The 16,267-nt window shown below is 43.9% G+C and overlaps 1 protein-coding gene across 1 annotated transcript in view; it reads left to right on the top strand.

The window, feature by feature from the left end:
* The window catches only part of LOC139544378 (A disintegrin and metalloproteinase with thrombospondin motifs 19-like), a 113,131-nt gene that overhangs the window by 86,590 nt on the left and 10,274 nt on the right, over positions 1 to 16,267 (top strand). The window contains exons 18-21 of the mRNA XM_071351403.1: positions 1,152 to 1,320; positions 2,638 to 2,773; positions 5,914 to 6,118; positions 9,870 to 10,022. Of these exons, the coding sequence (XP_071207504.1) occupies positions 1,152 to 1,320; positions 2,638 to 2,773; positions 5,914 to 6,118; positions 9,870 to 10,022 (663 nt within the window). The remainder of the gene's footprint in view (positions 1 to 1,151; positions 1,321 to 2,637; positions 2,774 to 5,913; positions 6,119 to 9,869; positions 10,023 to 16,267) is intronic.

The raw sequence follows: 16,267 nt of genomic DNA, 5'->3' as shown, positions 1-16,267 counted from the left end.
TACTATATCCACAGGTGGAAGCGCACACCCCATATGTCAGGTCAGGTTGTGAGTTGGCCTGTGACCAGCCTGGCAGCCTGAGCGCAGACGCGATTAATGATTGAGGATATGATTGGCTGCACGGCTGCCGTTATTAGCTGGCTGGGGCTAGCGACAGCTCTGTCATTGCTGAGATTAGGGTTATAATTTGAATAGGATTAGCCTCCTGACAACTACTAATGAGATTATGTTAACGGGGGGGGGAGGGGGGGGGGAGAGGTGTGCATCATGATAAATCGGGTCCCGCACAGTGGTTTCATTAAGTAATAAATGTTAATTGATAACAGTAGTGTGTGGGCGGCAATATGATATCAAATCAATACGATATCAAATCAATATGATATCAAATCAATACGATATCAAATCAATACAATATCAAATCATGTCTCAGTGGTTTTGGAAAGTGTCTCTTCAAAAACAGTTGTTTGTTTCTCCTCCATTTTGGAAATGAAGTGTATGTATTGTAATGTTTTTATTTCAATGTATTTACAGAGGAAGTAGTCTTTTGAGAAGCTATGCAGCGTTTGTGTACTTTTTTCTGAAACAATCCCTAGTCCCTAACCCCTAGTCCCTAACCCCTAGTCCCTAACCCCTAGTCCCTAACCCCTAGTTTCTTGCTCCTAGCCAGGGATACTCAAATCTGGACCTCGAGTCCAGTTCCAAATCTGATTTGAATGTTTTACCTGGTAGTTAATTGTACTCACATGGTACCCCAGGTTTAAACCAGTCCCTTACTAAATTGCAAGAATGAAAATCAGTGTGGAACTGGACTCGAGGTCCAGATGTCACGTCATGTAAATCTGGAATATGGCCGTAGCTCCACCTTGCCCTCCACATTGATAGGCTAGTTGGAATTTACCTATTAAATTATTTTCAGTCCACCTGCCTAGGGTGTAATAGGGGCTGTGGTTTGTTATTGGAATTGGTTGACTGAATCCACAAACTTAAGGCAATAACGTCAAACATTAGACAAATATTAGACAAATGTTGAACTCTTATCCCCCTGACCCAGGTGCTGTTGTTTTTAAACTTGAGGCAATAACATCAAACATTAGACAAACATTAGACAAACATTACTCAAACGTTGACCTTATATTATCCGCCTGACCCAGGTGCTGCTGTTCAATGAGCAGAACCATGGCATCCATTACGAGTACACCATCCCCACAGAGGCTAACATGGAACCCCAGGGGGGGTTAGGACCGGGGGCCATGCCCAGCGAACCCCTCTTCATGTGGACCCACTCTGGCTGGGAGGACTGCCATGCCGTGTGTGGAGGAGGTAGGACCACCAACACAACCCATTGACATCCAGGAGTGTGTGTGTGTGTGTGTTTTAAAGGAGAGGAGTGGAGATTCAGTCTCATTACGTATTCTATTAGGTATTAGCTAGATGAGAAACAGAGGCCGGGACATGTTAAGAGGCGTTATTAGCTAGATGAGAAACAAAGGCCGGGACAGGTTAAGATAAGTTATTAGCTAGATGAGAAACAGAGGCCGGGACATGTTAAGAGGCGTTATTAGCTAGATGAGAAACAGAGGCTGGGACAGGTTAAGATAAGTTATTAGCTAGATGAGAAACAAAGGCCGGGACAGGTTAAGAGGTGTTATTAGCTAGATGAGAAACAGAGGCCGGGACAGGTTAAGAGGCGTTATTAGCTAGATGAGAAACAGAGGCTGGGACAGGTTAAGATAAGTTATTAGCTAGATGAGAAACAGAGGCCGGGACAGGTTAAGAGGAGTTATTAGCTAGATGAGAAACAGAGGCCGGGACAGGTTAAGATAAGTTATTAGCTAGATGAGAAACAGAGGCCGGGACAGGTTAAGATAAGTTATTAGCTAGATGAGAAACAGAGGCCGGGACAGGTTAAGATAAGTTATTAGCTAGATGAGAAACAGAGGCCGGGACAGGTTAAGATAAGTTATTAGCTAGATGAGAAACAGAGGCCGGGACAGGTTAAGAGGAGTTATTAGCTAGATGAGAAACAGAGGCCAGGACATGTTAAGATAAGTTATTAGCTAGATGAGAAACAGAGGCCGGGACAGGTTAAGATAAGTTATTAGCTAGATGAGAAACAGAGGCCGGGACAGGTTAAGATAAGTTATTAGCTAGATGAGAAACAGAGGCCGGGACAGGTTAAGATAAGTTATTAGCTAGATGAGAAACAGAGGCCGGGACAGGTTAAGATAAGTTATTAGCTAGATGAGAAACAGAGGCCGGGACAGGTTAAGAGGAGTTATTAGCTAGATGAGAAACAGAGGCCGGGACAGGTTAAGATAAGTTATTAGCTAGATGAGAAACAGAGGCCGGGACAGGTTAAGAGGAGTTATTAGCTAGATGAGAAACAGAGGCCGGGACAGGTTAAGAGGCGTTATTAGCTAGATGAGAAACAGAGGCTGGGACAGGTTAAGATAAGTTATTAGCTAGATGAGAAACAAAGGCCGGGACATGTTAAGAGGTGTTATTAGCTAGATGAGAAACAGAGGCCGGGACAGGTTAAGAGGTGTTATTAGCTAGATGAGAAACAGAGGCCGGGACAGGACATTGCTTGATCCCTTTCCAATACTTTGTCGTTCATATTCGATTTTTCTTCTCTAGGAGAAAGAAAGACAATCGTCACCTGCACTAATATTGTCAACAAAACTACAAGTGTGGTGGACAACCGAAGATGTCGTCACCTAACCAAACCTGAGCCTCAAGTCCGCAAGTGCAATGATCAGCCCTGCCAGACAAGGTAAAGATCAGCCCTGCCAGACTAGGTAAAGATCAGCCCTGACAGACAAGGTAAATATCAGCCCTGCCAGACAAGGTAAATATCAGCCCTGCCAGACAAGGTAAAGATCAGCCCTGCCAGACAAGGTAAAGATCAACCCTGGCAGACAAGGTAAAGATCAACCCTGCCAGACAAGGTAAAGATCAACCCTGGCAGACAAGGTAAAGATCAGCCCTGCCAGACAAGGTAAATATCAGCCTTGCCAGACAAGGTAAATATCAGCCCTGCCAGACAAGGTAAATATCAGCCCTGCCAGACAAGGTAAAGATCAGCCCTGCCAGACAAGGTAAAGATAAGTGCTGGTACAATATGGATGTTCCTTCTTCTCCCTTCCCTCTCAGGCTTTGTTATAACTGGCAGATAGTCTGATAGTTTGTGGTCCCGTGTGGCTCAGTTGGTAGAACATGGCACTTGCAATGTCAGGGGGACTAGTATGAACATCTATGCACTCACTCTGGATAAGAGTGTCTGCTTAAATGACTAAACATTTTACCAAAAAAAATGATGGGGGGGGGGGGAATAGTGTAATAGCAACATTCATTGAGAACAGACTTTTTAATTCTTATAGAAGAATTATGTTACTATTGAGTCATATTGCACATGTAGCTCAAAGAGAAATCAAACTTCACTTCGCCATGCCAAAGTCTGGGATGCTTGTTAACAATGACAGTTGATCATGTGTTCTTCTCATACTAACAGTCTTCATCCAGCAAGTTCTGGTAGTTCCTGGAAATGGTTGTTCCACTTTAGTTGAAGGACCTTCTGTGGCAACTTCTTAACACATTTATAGAAGTGTTCCATGATATACTCTGAAGTGCTGCAAACTCCGTCGTTAAAGGGGGAATCTGAGATTGGTACATACTTTTTAAAAAACTTTTAAATTAATTATGTATAGCCATTGATTCTTGAAGAATATGACAAATAAAAAATAAAAAATGAGCTTAGCTCATTTCGTACTCCATCAGAATCCTAAATATAAGCTTGTTTTACGCCAATGTTTTACTTGTCTTACTCCCAGCTGTTTTTCAATGATGGGGTGGGCGATTTCTCGCTGTTTAGATCCCAGATTGCCTCTTTAATGCTGACGTAAGATGAGCCTTAGATCGTCCATTGCATATTGGATTGAGGTGATACACCAAGTCACATTTGTTGACAGAAGCCAGTACAAACATTTACATGAAGCCCACAAAGTTGTTTTGCCTTGATTATAAACGTGTATCGCAGCCCTTCTTCCCCGGGCCTATACCAGTACAGAACTTTCCCTTATCTTCCTGCAAGGCTAGTCAAAGGCTAGTCCAATGCTAGTCCAAGGCAAGTCCAAGGCTAGTCCAAGGCTAGTCCAAGGCTAGTCCAAGGCAAGTCCAATGCTAGTCTAATGCTAGTCTAATGCTAGTCTAATGCTAGTCCAAGGCTAGTCCAAGGCAAGTCCAAGGCTAGTCCTTGGCTAGTCCAAGGCTAGTCCAAGGCTAGTCCAATGCTAGTCCAAGGCTAGTTCAATGCTAGTCTAATGCTAGTCCAAGGCTAGTCCAAGGCAAGTCCAAGGCAAGTCCAATGCTAGTCTAAGGCTAGTCCAAGGCTAGTCCAAGGCTAGTCCAAGGCAAGTCCAATGCTAGTCTAATGCTAGTCTAATGCTAGTCCAAGGCTAGTCCAAGGCAAGTCCAAGGCTAGTCCTTGGCTAGTCCAAGGCTAGTCCAAGGCTAGTCCAATGCTAGTCCAAGGCTAGTTCAATGCTAGTCTAATGCTAGTCCAAGGCTAGTCCAAGGCAAGTCCAAGGCAAGTCCAATGCTAGTCTAAGGCTAGTCCAAGGCTAGTCCAAGGCTAGTCCAAGGCTAGTCCAAGGCAAGTCCAAGGCTAGTCCAAGGCTAGTCCAAGGCTAGTCCAAGGCTAGTCCAATGCTAGTCTAATGCTAGTCCAAGGCTAGTCCAAGGCTAGTTCAATGCTAGTCCAAGGCTAGTCCAAGGCTAGTCCAAGGCTAGTCCACACTCGCTGCTGACATTTACATTCCACCACAATGCATCCCCTGGAAATCATTAGTTTCTCTCTCTTATCTGTCATATGTATCTGGGGTATTACACTTCATCTGCAGCCGAGCAGTAAGCAGCAAGCTGTGAGCTTTCATCACCCCGAGCCGCGGATAAATAACATTTACAGTCCTGCCGTGCTCAACAACAACAAAAAACCCGGCGATCAGATAATGGCAGAACAGACCACTGGATCTGTGGATCTGATGTCAGATGGGGATGTGGGGGGGGGGAGGAGGAGAGAGGGAGCGTGATAGGTCAACAAGGCCACGTCATGTTCCTGTTTGGCCCGAGCAGACTTCCAGCTGGACCCTGTCCTCTCCGGCTGCTCTACCCTGATCGCAGTCACCGAGGGGAGGCTTGGATGGAGCATATCCACCCCACCATCACCATCATCCACCAGTAGAACCAGACTCTCCCTGGTGCCTCTGCCTGCACATCTGTCACCCAGATGGGGCCAGATTACGTCAGAACCAGCCTGGTAGCCTTCCTCTAGGGCTGTGCTTGGGCCTGGTTGTCTGTTTATGGGGCGTCATTAACACTGAGATGAGATCCCCCCCGCACACACACACATATACATGCACACACACGCACGCACGCACACACACACACAAACACACACACACATACACTCACCGTTCACGTTCCTGCTCCTTGGCTTAGGTTTCTCTGTTGAATGGGAATGAGGTCTGGTGGCCACATTGTTTACACAAAGCAGAAGGTTGTTGTGGGGAGAGATGTTTTTGTGATATATGGTGTCTGTCTGTCTGTCTGTCTGTCTGTGTATGTGTATGTTTATGATTGTATGTGTGTGTGCGTACTGTGTATATGTTTGTGTGTACTGTGTGTGTGTGTGTACTGTGTGTGCGTACTGTGTGTGTGTGTGTGTGTGTGTGTGTGTGTGTGTGTGTGTGTGTGTGTGTGTGTGTGTGTGTGTGTGTGTGTGTGTGTGTGTGTGTGTGTGTGTGTGTGTGTGTGTGTGTGTGTGTGTGTGTGTGTGTGTGTGTGTGTGTGTACTGTGTGTGTGTGTGTGTGTGTGTACACAGTATGTGTGTATCAATGTGCTCTCTACCCCTCCAGGTGGATGATGACTGAGTGGACGTCTTGCTCTCGTACCTGTGGTAGAGGCTCTCAGAGCAGACAGGTTGCCTGCACCTTGCAGCTAGCCAACGGCACCCTGGTCAAAGCCAAGGACCGCGACTGTGCCGGCCCCAAGCCGGCCCCCACACAGCGCTGCGAGGGCCAGGACTGTCTCACCGTGTGGGAGGCTGGTGTGTGGTCTGAGGTGAGGCCACTTAGTTGTGATGCACTATTTACTCTATTTATTTTACATCAAAAGAAAATATGGATTCAAAATGCATTTATTCTATGAATATTGTGTTTCAGTGTGATTTTACACACATGTTCACTTTTACACAAGTCAAAGTGGTGACCATGTGTCCCTCTGTAATCTATGGCTGAATCTCAACTTGAAAACTGGGCCACAGAGCCCTTTATCGAGAGACCGCTTAGCTGATGTGTTCAGTAGTGACCACTAGTGTCCAAATTAGACATAGCTGATGTGTTCAGTAGTGACCACTAGTGTCCAAATTAGACTTAGCTGATGTGTTCAGTAGTGACCACTAGTGTCCAAATTAGACGTAGGTGATGTGTTCAGTAGTGACCACTAGTGTCCAAATTAGACTTAGCTGATGTGTTCAGTAGTGACCACTAGTGTCCAAATTAGACTTAGCTGATGTGTTCAGTAGTGACCACTAGTGTCCAAATTAGACTTAGGTGACGTGTTCAGTAGTGACCACTAGTGTCCAAATTAGACTTAGGTGACGTGTTCAGTAGTGACCACTAGTGTTCAAATTAGACATAGCTGATGTGTTCAGTAGTGACCACTAGTGTCCAAACTAGACGTAGCTGATGTGTTCAGTAGTGGCCATTGAGACAATGCCACCTGGTCAAATTCAAAACGTTCTAAACCATTGTGTAGCCAGCTATGTTATAAAATAGCTAGCTTGCAGTCAGTTATGTTGCTAAGTAACAATCCTAAGATTCATGGGTAAAGTCTGCTAGCAAAGACACTGAGTAGATAGATGCCTCACTTTGGTAGCGAGGAGAATTGAGGGCGTAGTGGAACCCTCGACAATTCGACAGCTAGCAAATGAGATAACATGATTATGAACTTTAGTGAGCAAGAACGCAAAAATAAAGTGGTATGTATAAGTGTTCAGTTTAAGATTCAACTCATTCAGAATGGGCAGAATGTACTTAATAAACACTTAGTCTATTCACATTTTACATGACCACTTTTAAAAAGTCTCACCAGAGTACAAACTCACATAGACAGGGCTATTTAAGCTAATATGCCAATGTTTAGCCCCAGAAGCTTATGTAGAGAGAGGTTTTAGAGAGCTCCCAGAATATTTCCCTTGGCACTTCACATAGAGGGGCTTACGCAATGATGCTGAGATTCCTTTGAGTTCTCTGTATAGCACCTGCACATCACTGGCTCAGGCCTTGCTGCCAGCATCTCCCTCTACCCCCATCCTCCCCTCTCCCTCATTCTCATGCTCCCTCCTTCCCTCCCACCCTTTCAGGGCCTGCTGGCAGCAGACGAAAGGAACCAGGCCTCGACCAGTTCTCTAACAGTATCGATAAGGAGAAAATATCTCAATCGAGATTCTCTCATGTGGCTCCAATTTCTCATTTTGAAGATTTTCGTTTTCTCACACATTAAACACTGTTGCTTTTTCTCGGCCCCCGTTGAAGTATGTTTATGTAAGAAGTCGATGAGGGAAAATCCTTCTGTTTTGATAATGCAGTTGATGAAAGGCCGTTAATACTATCAAAGGGGAGTACATTGATGAATTGTTTTATGGGTAAATGAGTTCATAGCTTTCTAGTATTTGTAGTGTTTGCAGCTGTGTGTATGTGGGAGTGTACGTTTGTGGTTCCCCCTGTTTGTGGATTAGTCATTCGGTAAAAGGCAAGGTTACTCTAGGTTTAGACTTAGCTAATGCCCTGTGGACAGACACAACCTCCCCTCATAAAACTTGGGGCGGCAGGTAGCCTAGTGGTTAGAGCGTTGGACTTGTAACCAAAAGGTTGCAAGATCAAATCCCCGAGCTGACAAGGTACAAATCTGTCATTCTGCCCCTGAACAAGGCAGTTAACCCACCGTTCCTAGGCCGTCATTGAAAATAAGAATTTGTTCTTAACTGACTTGCCTAGTTAAACAAAGGTAACAAAAAAAAACTCTAGGTAAAGACTTAGCTAACGCCCCCCCCCCCCCCCCAGACAAACACATCCTTCACTCATCAAACTCTAGGTAAAGACTTAGCTAACGGTCTTAGCTTTCTCAATAGCAAGGCTATGCTCACTGAGTCTGTACATAGTCAAAGCTTTCCTTACGTTTGGTTCAGTCAGTGGTCAGGTATTCTGCCACTGTGTACTCTCTGTTTAGGGCCAAATAGCATTGCAGTTTGCTCAGTTTTTTTGTTAATTCTTTCCCATGTGTCAAGTAATGATATTTTTGTTTTCTCATGATTTCGTTGGGTCTAATTGTGTTGGTGTCCTGGGGCTCTGTGGGGTCTGTTTGTGTCTCTCTCTCTCCCTCTCTCTGTTTCTGTCTCTCTCTGTCTCTCTTTCTTTCTCTCTCTCTCTGTCTCTCTCGATAGTAGCCACCCCTGCAATAATCCCCAATACATTAACCGAGTGATCTCATTTAGAGTTCAAAGGGCAACTAAATTAGTGTGTCTAGACCAAACAAGTGGAATTGACTGAGTCCTGGGCCAGCGCAACCGACCTCCTTTCCTTAGCATCTGTAAAAAGACAGGTTTGTAAAATGGGGGGGGGGGGGGGGGTGAGGGGATGGCCTACCCTCCACCCCACAAAGTAAGAGAAGCTGCTCCCCTCCAATACCTCCCCCCTCCCTCCCATTCTAGCATATGATTTAATGCTCCCCCTGTCGGAGGTTGCGGAGCAGACCATAACTCACCTGGGGACGGGGGTTGCTCGGGAGGGTCTAAAGCGAAACATCTGCCAACACCAGGGGGGTTTTTCGGGGCCGGGCCAAGAGGGCCAAGACTGACAGTGAATGTCCTTGCCTTTGATCACCCCTCCTTGGTCCAATCCCCCAGGCAGCTGTGAACACGTAGGGGCAGAGGAGAGAAAAGTGGGAATTTGAGAGGAGATGTGAAAAGAGAGGAGTGGAGGATAAAGGGATAAAGAGTGACGTGGCCTGATAGATAGGCTACAGGAAGAAGTGTTCCCCCCCCCCCACCACCAGACTGATCTGGAATTAGCTCACACTAAATCAGTCCTGTTTGCAACCACTCCTTGGCAGGAAGTAAAACTGACTCTAGTTCAGTGCCTAGGGGTAACATTCAAGTGCACTGCCTCGTGGCTGATTGGGTCATCTCTGTCAGACTCTCTAGCTACCTAATATGCCCCGACAGATTGAAACAGTGCTTCTACAAAAAATTATCCACTGATATAAAAAAAGGTATTGACAGTCAAAGGCAATATGGCAGAAACCTAACCTTTGACCTTACAGTAAAAGAGAGGTGAGACAAGCATAGAGCCATCAACACATTATGACAGCCATGCTCCTTTTGGAATAAAACGTCTCTTTCTGGAACGCTGCGTTTGCCTTGCAGCGTTGTGTTACAGAGGCAGTTGAAGTGCGTTCTGTGTGGTTCATACGTTGAATTTATCAAACATATACGTCAAACTGTATGCGTAGACTGCTTGACAGAAACGGTAGCAGAAAAGTGAATGTTGAACTTTTGTTGCACAAATAACCAGATGACGCTGTCGGTGTGATCTAGGCATCAGATCATCCTAACCCCTTGACCTTGTCTGACACATCCAAGATACCTACCATACTTAATGTGTATATGAGTCCAATTCCCTACATAGTGCACAACTTTTGACCAGATACTATGGGTCCAGGTCAAAAGTAGTGCAACGCAATGCTGCAAGGCATTTCCATTGGAAATGAATGTACTGAGACGCAGCCCAATCCATCCATTTCTGTGTTGCAGTGCTCGGTGAAGTGTGGGCGGGGGGCGCGCCATCGGCTGGTGAAGTGCACCAACCCACGGAAGAAGTGTGACCTGTCGACCCTGCCCCGTGAGACGGAGGACTGTGAGGACTACTCCAAGTGTTACATCTGGAGGACAGGAGACTGGGCCAAGGTGGGTACATAGAGATATAAAACTACTACTACTTCTAATTACTACTTCTAATTACTACTACTAATGCCACTACTATGAATACTACTACTACTAATACTAATACTGCTAATACGAATACTACTACTACGAATACTACGAATACTACTACTACTACTACTACTACTAAGAACTACTACTACTGCTGCTGCTGCTACTACTAATAATACTACTACTACTGCTGCTACTACTAATACTACTAGTTACTACTACTATTTACTACTAATACTAGTTACTACTATTACTACTGCTATTAATATTACTACCAGTACTACTACTACTACTACTATTGCTTCTGCCACTAGTACTACTACTGCTACTACTACTACTGCTAGTATTACTACTAGTACTATACTGCTATTGTTACTACTAGTACTACAACTAATGCTACTACTACTATTGCTGCTACTACTACCACTACTAGTATTACTACTAGTACGACTACTACTATTACTACTACTGCTACTAATAATAATACTAATAATTTAATAATAATGATAATAGTGTTCTATTTAATTATTTGAGTTGTTATTTGTCTGTATCATCTCACCGATTGAGAGTAGTTCCACAATAAACAGTAAGTGAATTGAGTTCCAATCTTACTGACCTCAAACCTGATTCCAGCAATGACCTAAATGACAAATTAGCTCGTAAAATGACTGTAGGCTTCTCTGCTGTATTAGCAAAACGTGTGGTTTGTAATGGCGGTCAGGTGTCTCCCATTGACTAGCTTCTGCCAGCCACACTGAGATAAAAGTGTCGTTTTAAGCCATTTTGGTGAAGTATAAATGGACGATGCAAAGTATAACATCTATGTAAGCTGACTTTGAACTGGGACACAGTTGAGGTGTAGGGGGTAATACGGCATTTGTTTTGTATGTTCAATGTACTGTGAACTCCATGTTTACTGGACGGTGGCAATACTAATAATTAGGGTTGCACATTTTGGGGAATATTCAGAGGTGGAAACTTTCCGTGGGAATTAACGGGAATATATGAGAATTAACGAGAATATATGGGAATTAACGGAAATATATATGCAAATGAATATTAATACCATTTAAATGTAGATATATTTACCATATCATATGGAGACAGAAACATACACCTTTTACCTAATTTATTTATTATTTTACATAATTGCAAAATGATTAAATCCTTCCAATAGAAAAAAAAACAATTTAGTTACGAATTGAATTTAAATTAAATGAGTTGACTCTTCACATGGGATGATTTCACTGAACAACAAAAGAAAGGGAATATTGAATGATCCTCAATGATCCATCGCGTCTCCCAAAAACGTTTTCAACATACATCTGTAAAATGATAGTCTAAAAACTACTGCTTTGGTTGTCTTCCTCTCAGGCTTCCATGTCTTCTCCCTGGACCTCCTCAATGTCCACCTCTTGAACATCAGACTCTGAGGCCTCATCTTCACTGTCACTTTCCAACCTTTTGAGGATGGCTCGTTGTCAGGGTCAAAAAGCCTCAAATTTGCCCGGATGGCCACCAATTTTTCAACCCTTGTATTGGTCAGCCTGTTGCATGCTTTGGTGTGTGTGTTCCCAAACAAGGACCAGTTGCGCTCTGAGGCGGCTGATGTTGGTGGGATTTGGAGGATGACGGCGGCAACAGGGGAAAGAGCCTCAGTTCCACAAAGTCCCTTCCACCAGGTGGCTGATGAGATATGTTGGCACGACTGTCATATTGCATCTCCATCCCAAAGCCCTTGCTTGGAAGTGTATTTCGCCAGACTGCCAAGAACCTTGCCCTCATCCAGGCCAGGGTGGCGAGACACAGTAGTGATGACACCATAGACCTTGTTGATCTCTGCACCAGACAGGATGCTCTTGCCAGCATATTTGGGGTCCAACATACACGCTGCGGCGTGATTGGGCTTCAGTCAGAAGTCTTCACGCTTTTTGATGTATTTCAGAACTGCAGTTTCCTCTGCATAGAGCAACAGTGAAGTTGGCAGGGCAGTACGGATTTCTTCTCTTACATCTGTAAGCAGAGTCTGAACATCAGACAGGATGGCATTGTCTCCCTCAATCCGTGCAATGGCTACTGCTATAGGTTTCAGGCTGCTTACCACTCTCTCCCAAAATACATCATCCAGAAGGATCCTCTTGATGGGGCTGTCCATATCGGCGGACTGTGATATGTCCATTTCTTGGAGAGACTCCTTCCTCTCCAGGAGACTGGCAAACATGATGACAACACCACCCCAACGGGTGTTGCTGGGCAGCTTCAATGTGGTGCTCTTATTCTTCTCACGTTGCTTGGTGAGGTAGATTGCTGCTATAACTTGATGACCCTTCACATACCTAACCATTTCAAATCAAATCAAATCAAATCAAATCAAATTTTATTAGTCACATACACATGGTTAGCAGATGTTAATGCGAGTGTAGCGAAATGCTTGTGCTTCTAGTTCCGACAATGCAGTAATAACCAACAGTAATCTAACCTAACAATTCCACAACTACTACCTTACACACACACACAAGTGTAAAGGGATAAAGAATATGTACATAAAGATATATGAATGAGTGGTGGTACAGAACGGCATGGCAGATGCAGTAGATGGTATAGAGTGCGGTATATACATATGAGATGAGTACTGTAGGGTATGTAAACATAAAGTGGCATAGTTTAAAGTGGCTAGTGGTACATGTATTACATAAAGATGGCAAGATGCAGTAGATGATATAGAGTACAGTATATACATATGAGATGGGTAATGTAGGGTATGTAAACATTGTATTAAGTGGCATTGTTTAAAGTGGCTATTTCCTTGGCTCTCTTGTAGTGTATCCATTGTTTTCAGTGCCATGATGTCCTTGAGGTGCAGATTTAATGCATGAGCAGCACAGCAAATGGGTGTGATGTGAGGGTAGGACTCCTCATGAAGCAGCCTTCATGTTCACAGCATTGTCTGTCACCATTGCAAATACCTTCTGCAGTCCAAGGTCATTGATGACTGACTTCAGCTCATCTGCAATGTAGAGACCTCATCTGCAATGTAGAGTCTGTTGTCCCTTGTATCTGTGCTCTTGTAGAATACTGGTTGAGGGGTGGAGATGATGTAGTTAATTATTCTCTGACTACGTTCCTCCATCGAGTCAAAAAAACTTCTGATTCCAGAAGGACCATGAGCTGTTGCTATCGATAAGGTGTCTGATTCATAATTTTCACCTCGAATAGAAGTAGAGGGACTTTTGTCAGAGGTTGCTTGTTGTGAGCGCTGAGGGAACTTTATGCACTTGGCAAAATGATTCTGCATCTTTGTTGCATTCTTCACATATGATTTGGCACAGTATTTGCAAATGTACACAGCTTTTCATTTTACATTAGCTGCAGTGAAATGTCTCCACACATCAGATAGTGCTCGTGGCATTTTCCTGTAAAGATTAGAACATTTTTGTTAAAAAAACACAAATATAATTCCATGTACAGATAAATAGTTAAGCAGTTTGATTAAACAACTCCTTTGTAAGATAAATGTTTTAAAATGAAACATGTATGGAAACAGGTGAATTAACAAGCTAGAATCCACATGGTAACAAAAACTAACTACCAGACATTGTTAACAAGTTAGAAATGATTTAAACACACTTTGCTGTAGGCTACTATTTACTAGTTAACAAAAAATCTGTATGTCATATAAAATATATTCACCCCACCCAGTGCTGTAATCCAAACTTACCAGAAAGCATGTAGTCCCTGGCTCAGACAGTGTAGTAGTGTGGGCAGTGTGGGCTCAATAGCATCTCATTAGTGTGCAAGATCTTGAGAATCATCTGTACATGTGATGGAAGAGTGCACGGTGGATACAGAGGGTTACAATTCCATTAAATTGGGGATAGTTTAACCAAAATATGCCACAAGACCTAGAAATGCCTTGTGTGTATCTCACAAAAAAAGGTTAACTGTAAGCTAACTTTTTTGATGAATTTAAGCAAAATTCCCCAAATTTACATGGAAAATGTACCGGAAAGATTTTGACCCTTTGCAACCCTACTAATAATCCACATTTCCACCGTGTTAACAGTTGACTCAGATGGCCCGTCCCTTTGTGAACATTGTTCCAATGGGATGGCAAAAGGGGTGAGGTTGTGAGAACTGGGAACGGACGCTTTGTTTTCGAGTAATCTTTTTTTTCTCTTATTTGCTTCGCCTGTGGCTTGCAGAACCACAAATCCCTTAATATGTGACTATAAACCACATCATTTGTGGTAATGCTAATAAAAATACCCCTAGATGACTTGACATAGTCGTTATAACATGTTCACAGCCTACTGTAGCCGTACAGTAAATACATGGGAATGAACTCAATCACATCTATAAAATATTTTTAACTAAATCTATCCTTATATAAATACATGGGCTTACTTTGACTTTTTGAAAAGCGGTATTTGATTATTTCCTGTCTGTTGCATTGTTGTATTCCACGTCTAGATCTCTGTCTAGATCTCTCTCTCTCTCTTTCTCTCTCTCTGTGTGGAAATCTGGAAATCTACAAATTGTCATGGAGAGTGCTCTGTCATATCACTGCCAAACCCTGAGATGTATTTGCCATCTTCCCGAGTCTCGGTATGGCTAAAGCAGACTAATGTATCGGGTGAATAGGAGCGCCGCCGAGGCTTTTCTCTCCCCGCTCGCCCCGTTCAGACATGCCTGATCCCCAACATGCTGTTCTAGTCACAACAGCTGTCTGTTATTTAAACACTCACCTCCACATAAATGCATTACGAAGTTAGCTCATGTCGAAAAAGCCTCGAGTTGAAAGCGGACGGACTCCATCTCTCCAACCCCCACTTCTTTGAATGTCTAGAAAGCTGTTTTTAAAAAAGACATTGGAGAAGGGATTACAAGACTATATTAATCTGGCTCTGCCACTATTCATCGCAGCGCCTCCTGTATAAATTCACTCTGTCTCTGCCGGGTTGGACATATTTAGGCCTGAGTATCTCTGTGTTTTGGCGAACAGCAGTCGACCACGGAAACAGCTCGGGCTGGCCGCAGCCAATCGCTGAAGCCGGTGTTCCACTCATGCCTTGGCAGGTCTTTCACCTCAGAGACTTTTGGCTTGGCCCAAGTGAGTGATGCAAGCTCATTATATGGATCACTCATACATACAGCCACATACTGGGGCACGGACCAGGGGCTGTGGTAGGTGACACTTAACATGAGGTCAAAAGTCATAATGCTTTCGTAATCAAACGGATATCATATCATGGTCAAACTCATTCCATGAAGGGCAGGAGTGTCTGCTTTTATTTCCTTTCAATGTGTCAAATTAAGACCTAGACAACCAGGTGAGGGGAGTTCCTAACTCATCAATTAAGACCTAGACAACCAGGTGAGGGGAGTTCCTAACTCACCAATTAAGACCTAGACAACCAGATGAGGGGAGTTCCTAACTCATCAACTGAGACCTAGACAACCAGGTGAGGGGAGTTCCTAACTCATCAATTAAGACCTTGACAACCAGGTGAGGGGAGTTCCTAACTCATCATTTAAGACCTAGACAACCAGCTGAGGGGAGTTCCTAACTCATCAATTAAGACCTAGACAACCAGGTGAGGGGAGTTCCTAAATCACCAATTAAGACCTAGACAACCAGGTGAGGGGAGTTCCTAACTCACCAATTAAGACCTAGACAACCAGGTGAGGGGAGTTCCTAACTCATCAATTAAGACCTTGAAAACCAGGTGAGGGGAGTTCCTAACTCATCAATTAAGACCGAGACAACCAGGTGAGGGGAGTTCCTAACTCTTCAATTAAGATCTAGACAACCAGGTGAGGGGAGTTCCTAACTCATCAATTAAGACCTTGACAACCAGGTGAGGGGAGTTCCTAACTCATCAATTAAGACCTAGACAACCAGGTGAGGGGAGTTCCTAACTCATCAATTAGGAACTAGACAACCAGGTGAGGGGAGTTCCTAACTCATCAATTAAGACCTAGACAACCAGCTGAGGGGAGTTCCTAACTCATCAATTAAGACCTAGACAACCAGCTGAGGGGAGTTCCTAACTCATCAATTAAGACCTAGACAACCAAGCTGAGGGGAGTTCCTAACTCATCAATTAAGATCTAGACAACCAGGTGAGGGGAGTTCCTAACTCATCAACTGAGACCTAGACAACCAGGTGAGGGGAGTTCCTAACTCATCAACTGAGACAACCAGGTGAGGGGAGTTC

This window comes from Salvelinus alpinus, chromosome 18, assembly GCF_045679555.1.
Source record: "Salvelinus alpinus chromosome 18, SLU_Salpinus.1, whole genome shotgun sequence".
In the NCBI taxonomy this organism is placed as follows: Eukaryota; Metazoa; Chordata; class Actinopteri; order Salmoniformes; family Salmonidae; genus Salvelinus; species Salvelinus alpinus.
The sequence above is the reverse complement of the archived record's forward strand: the minus strand, read 5'-3'. Positions and strand labels throughout refer to the sequence as shown.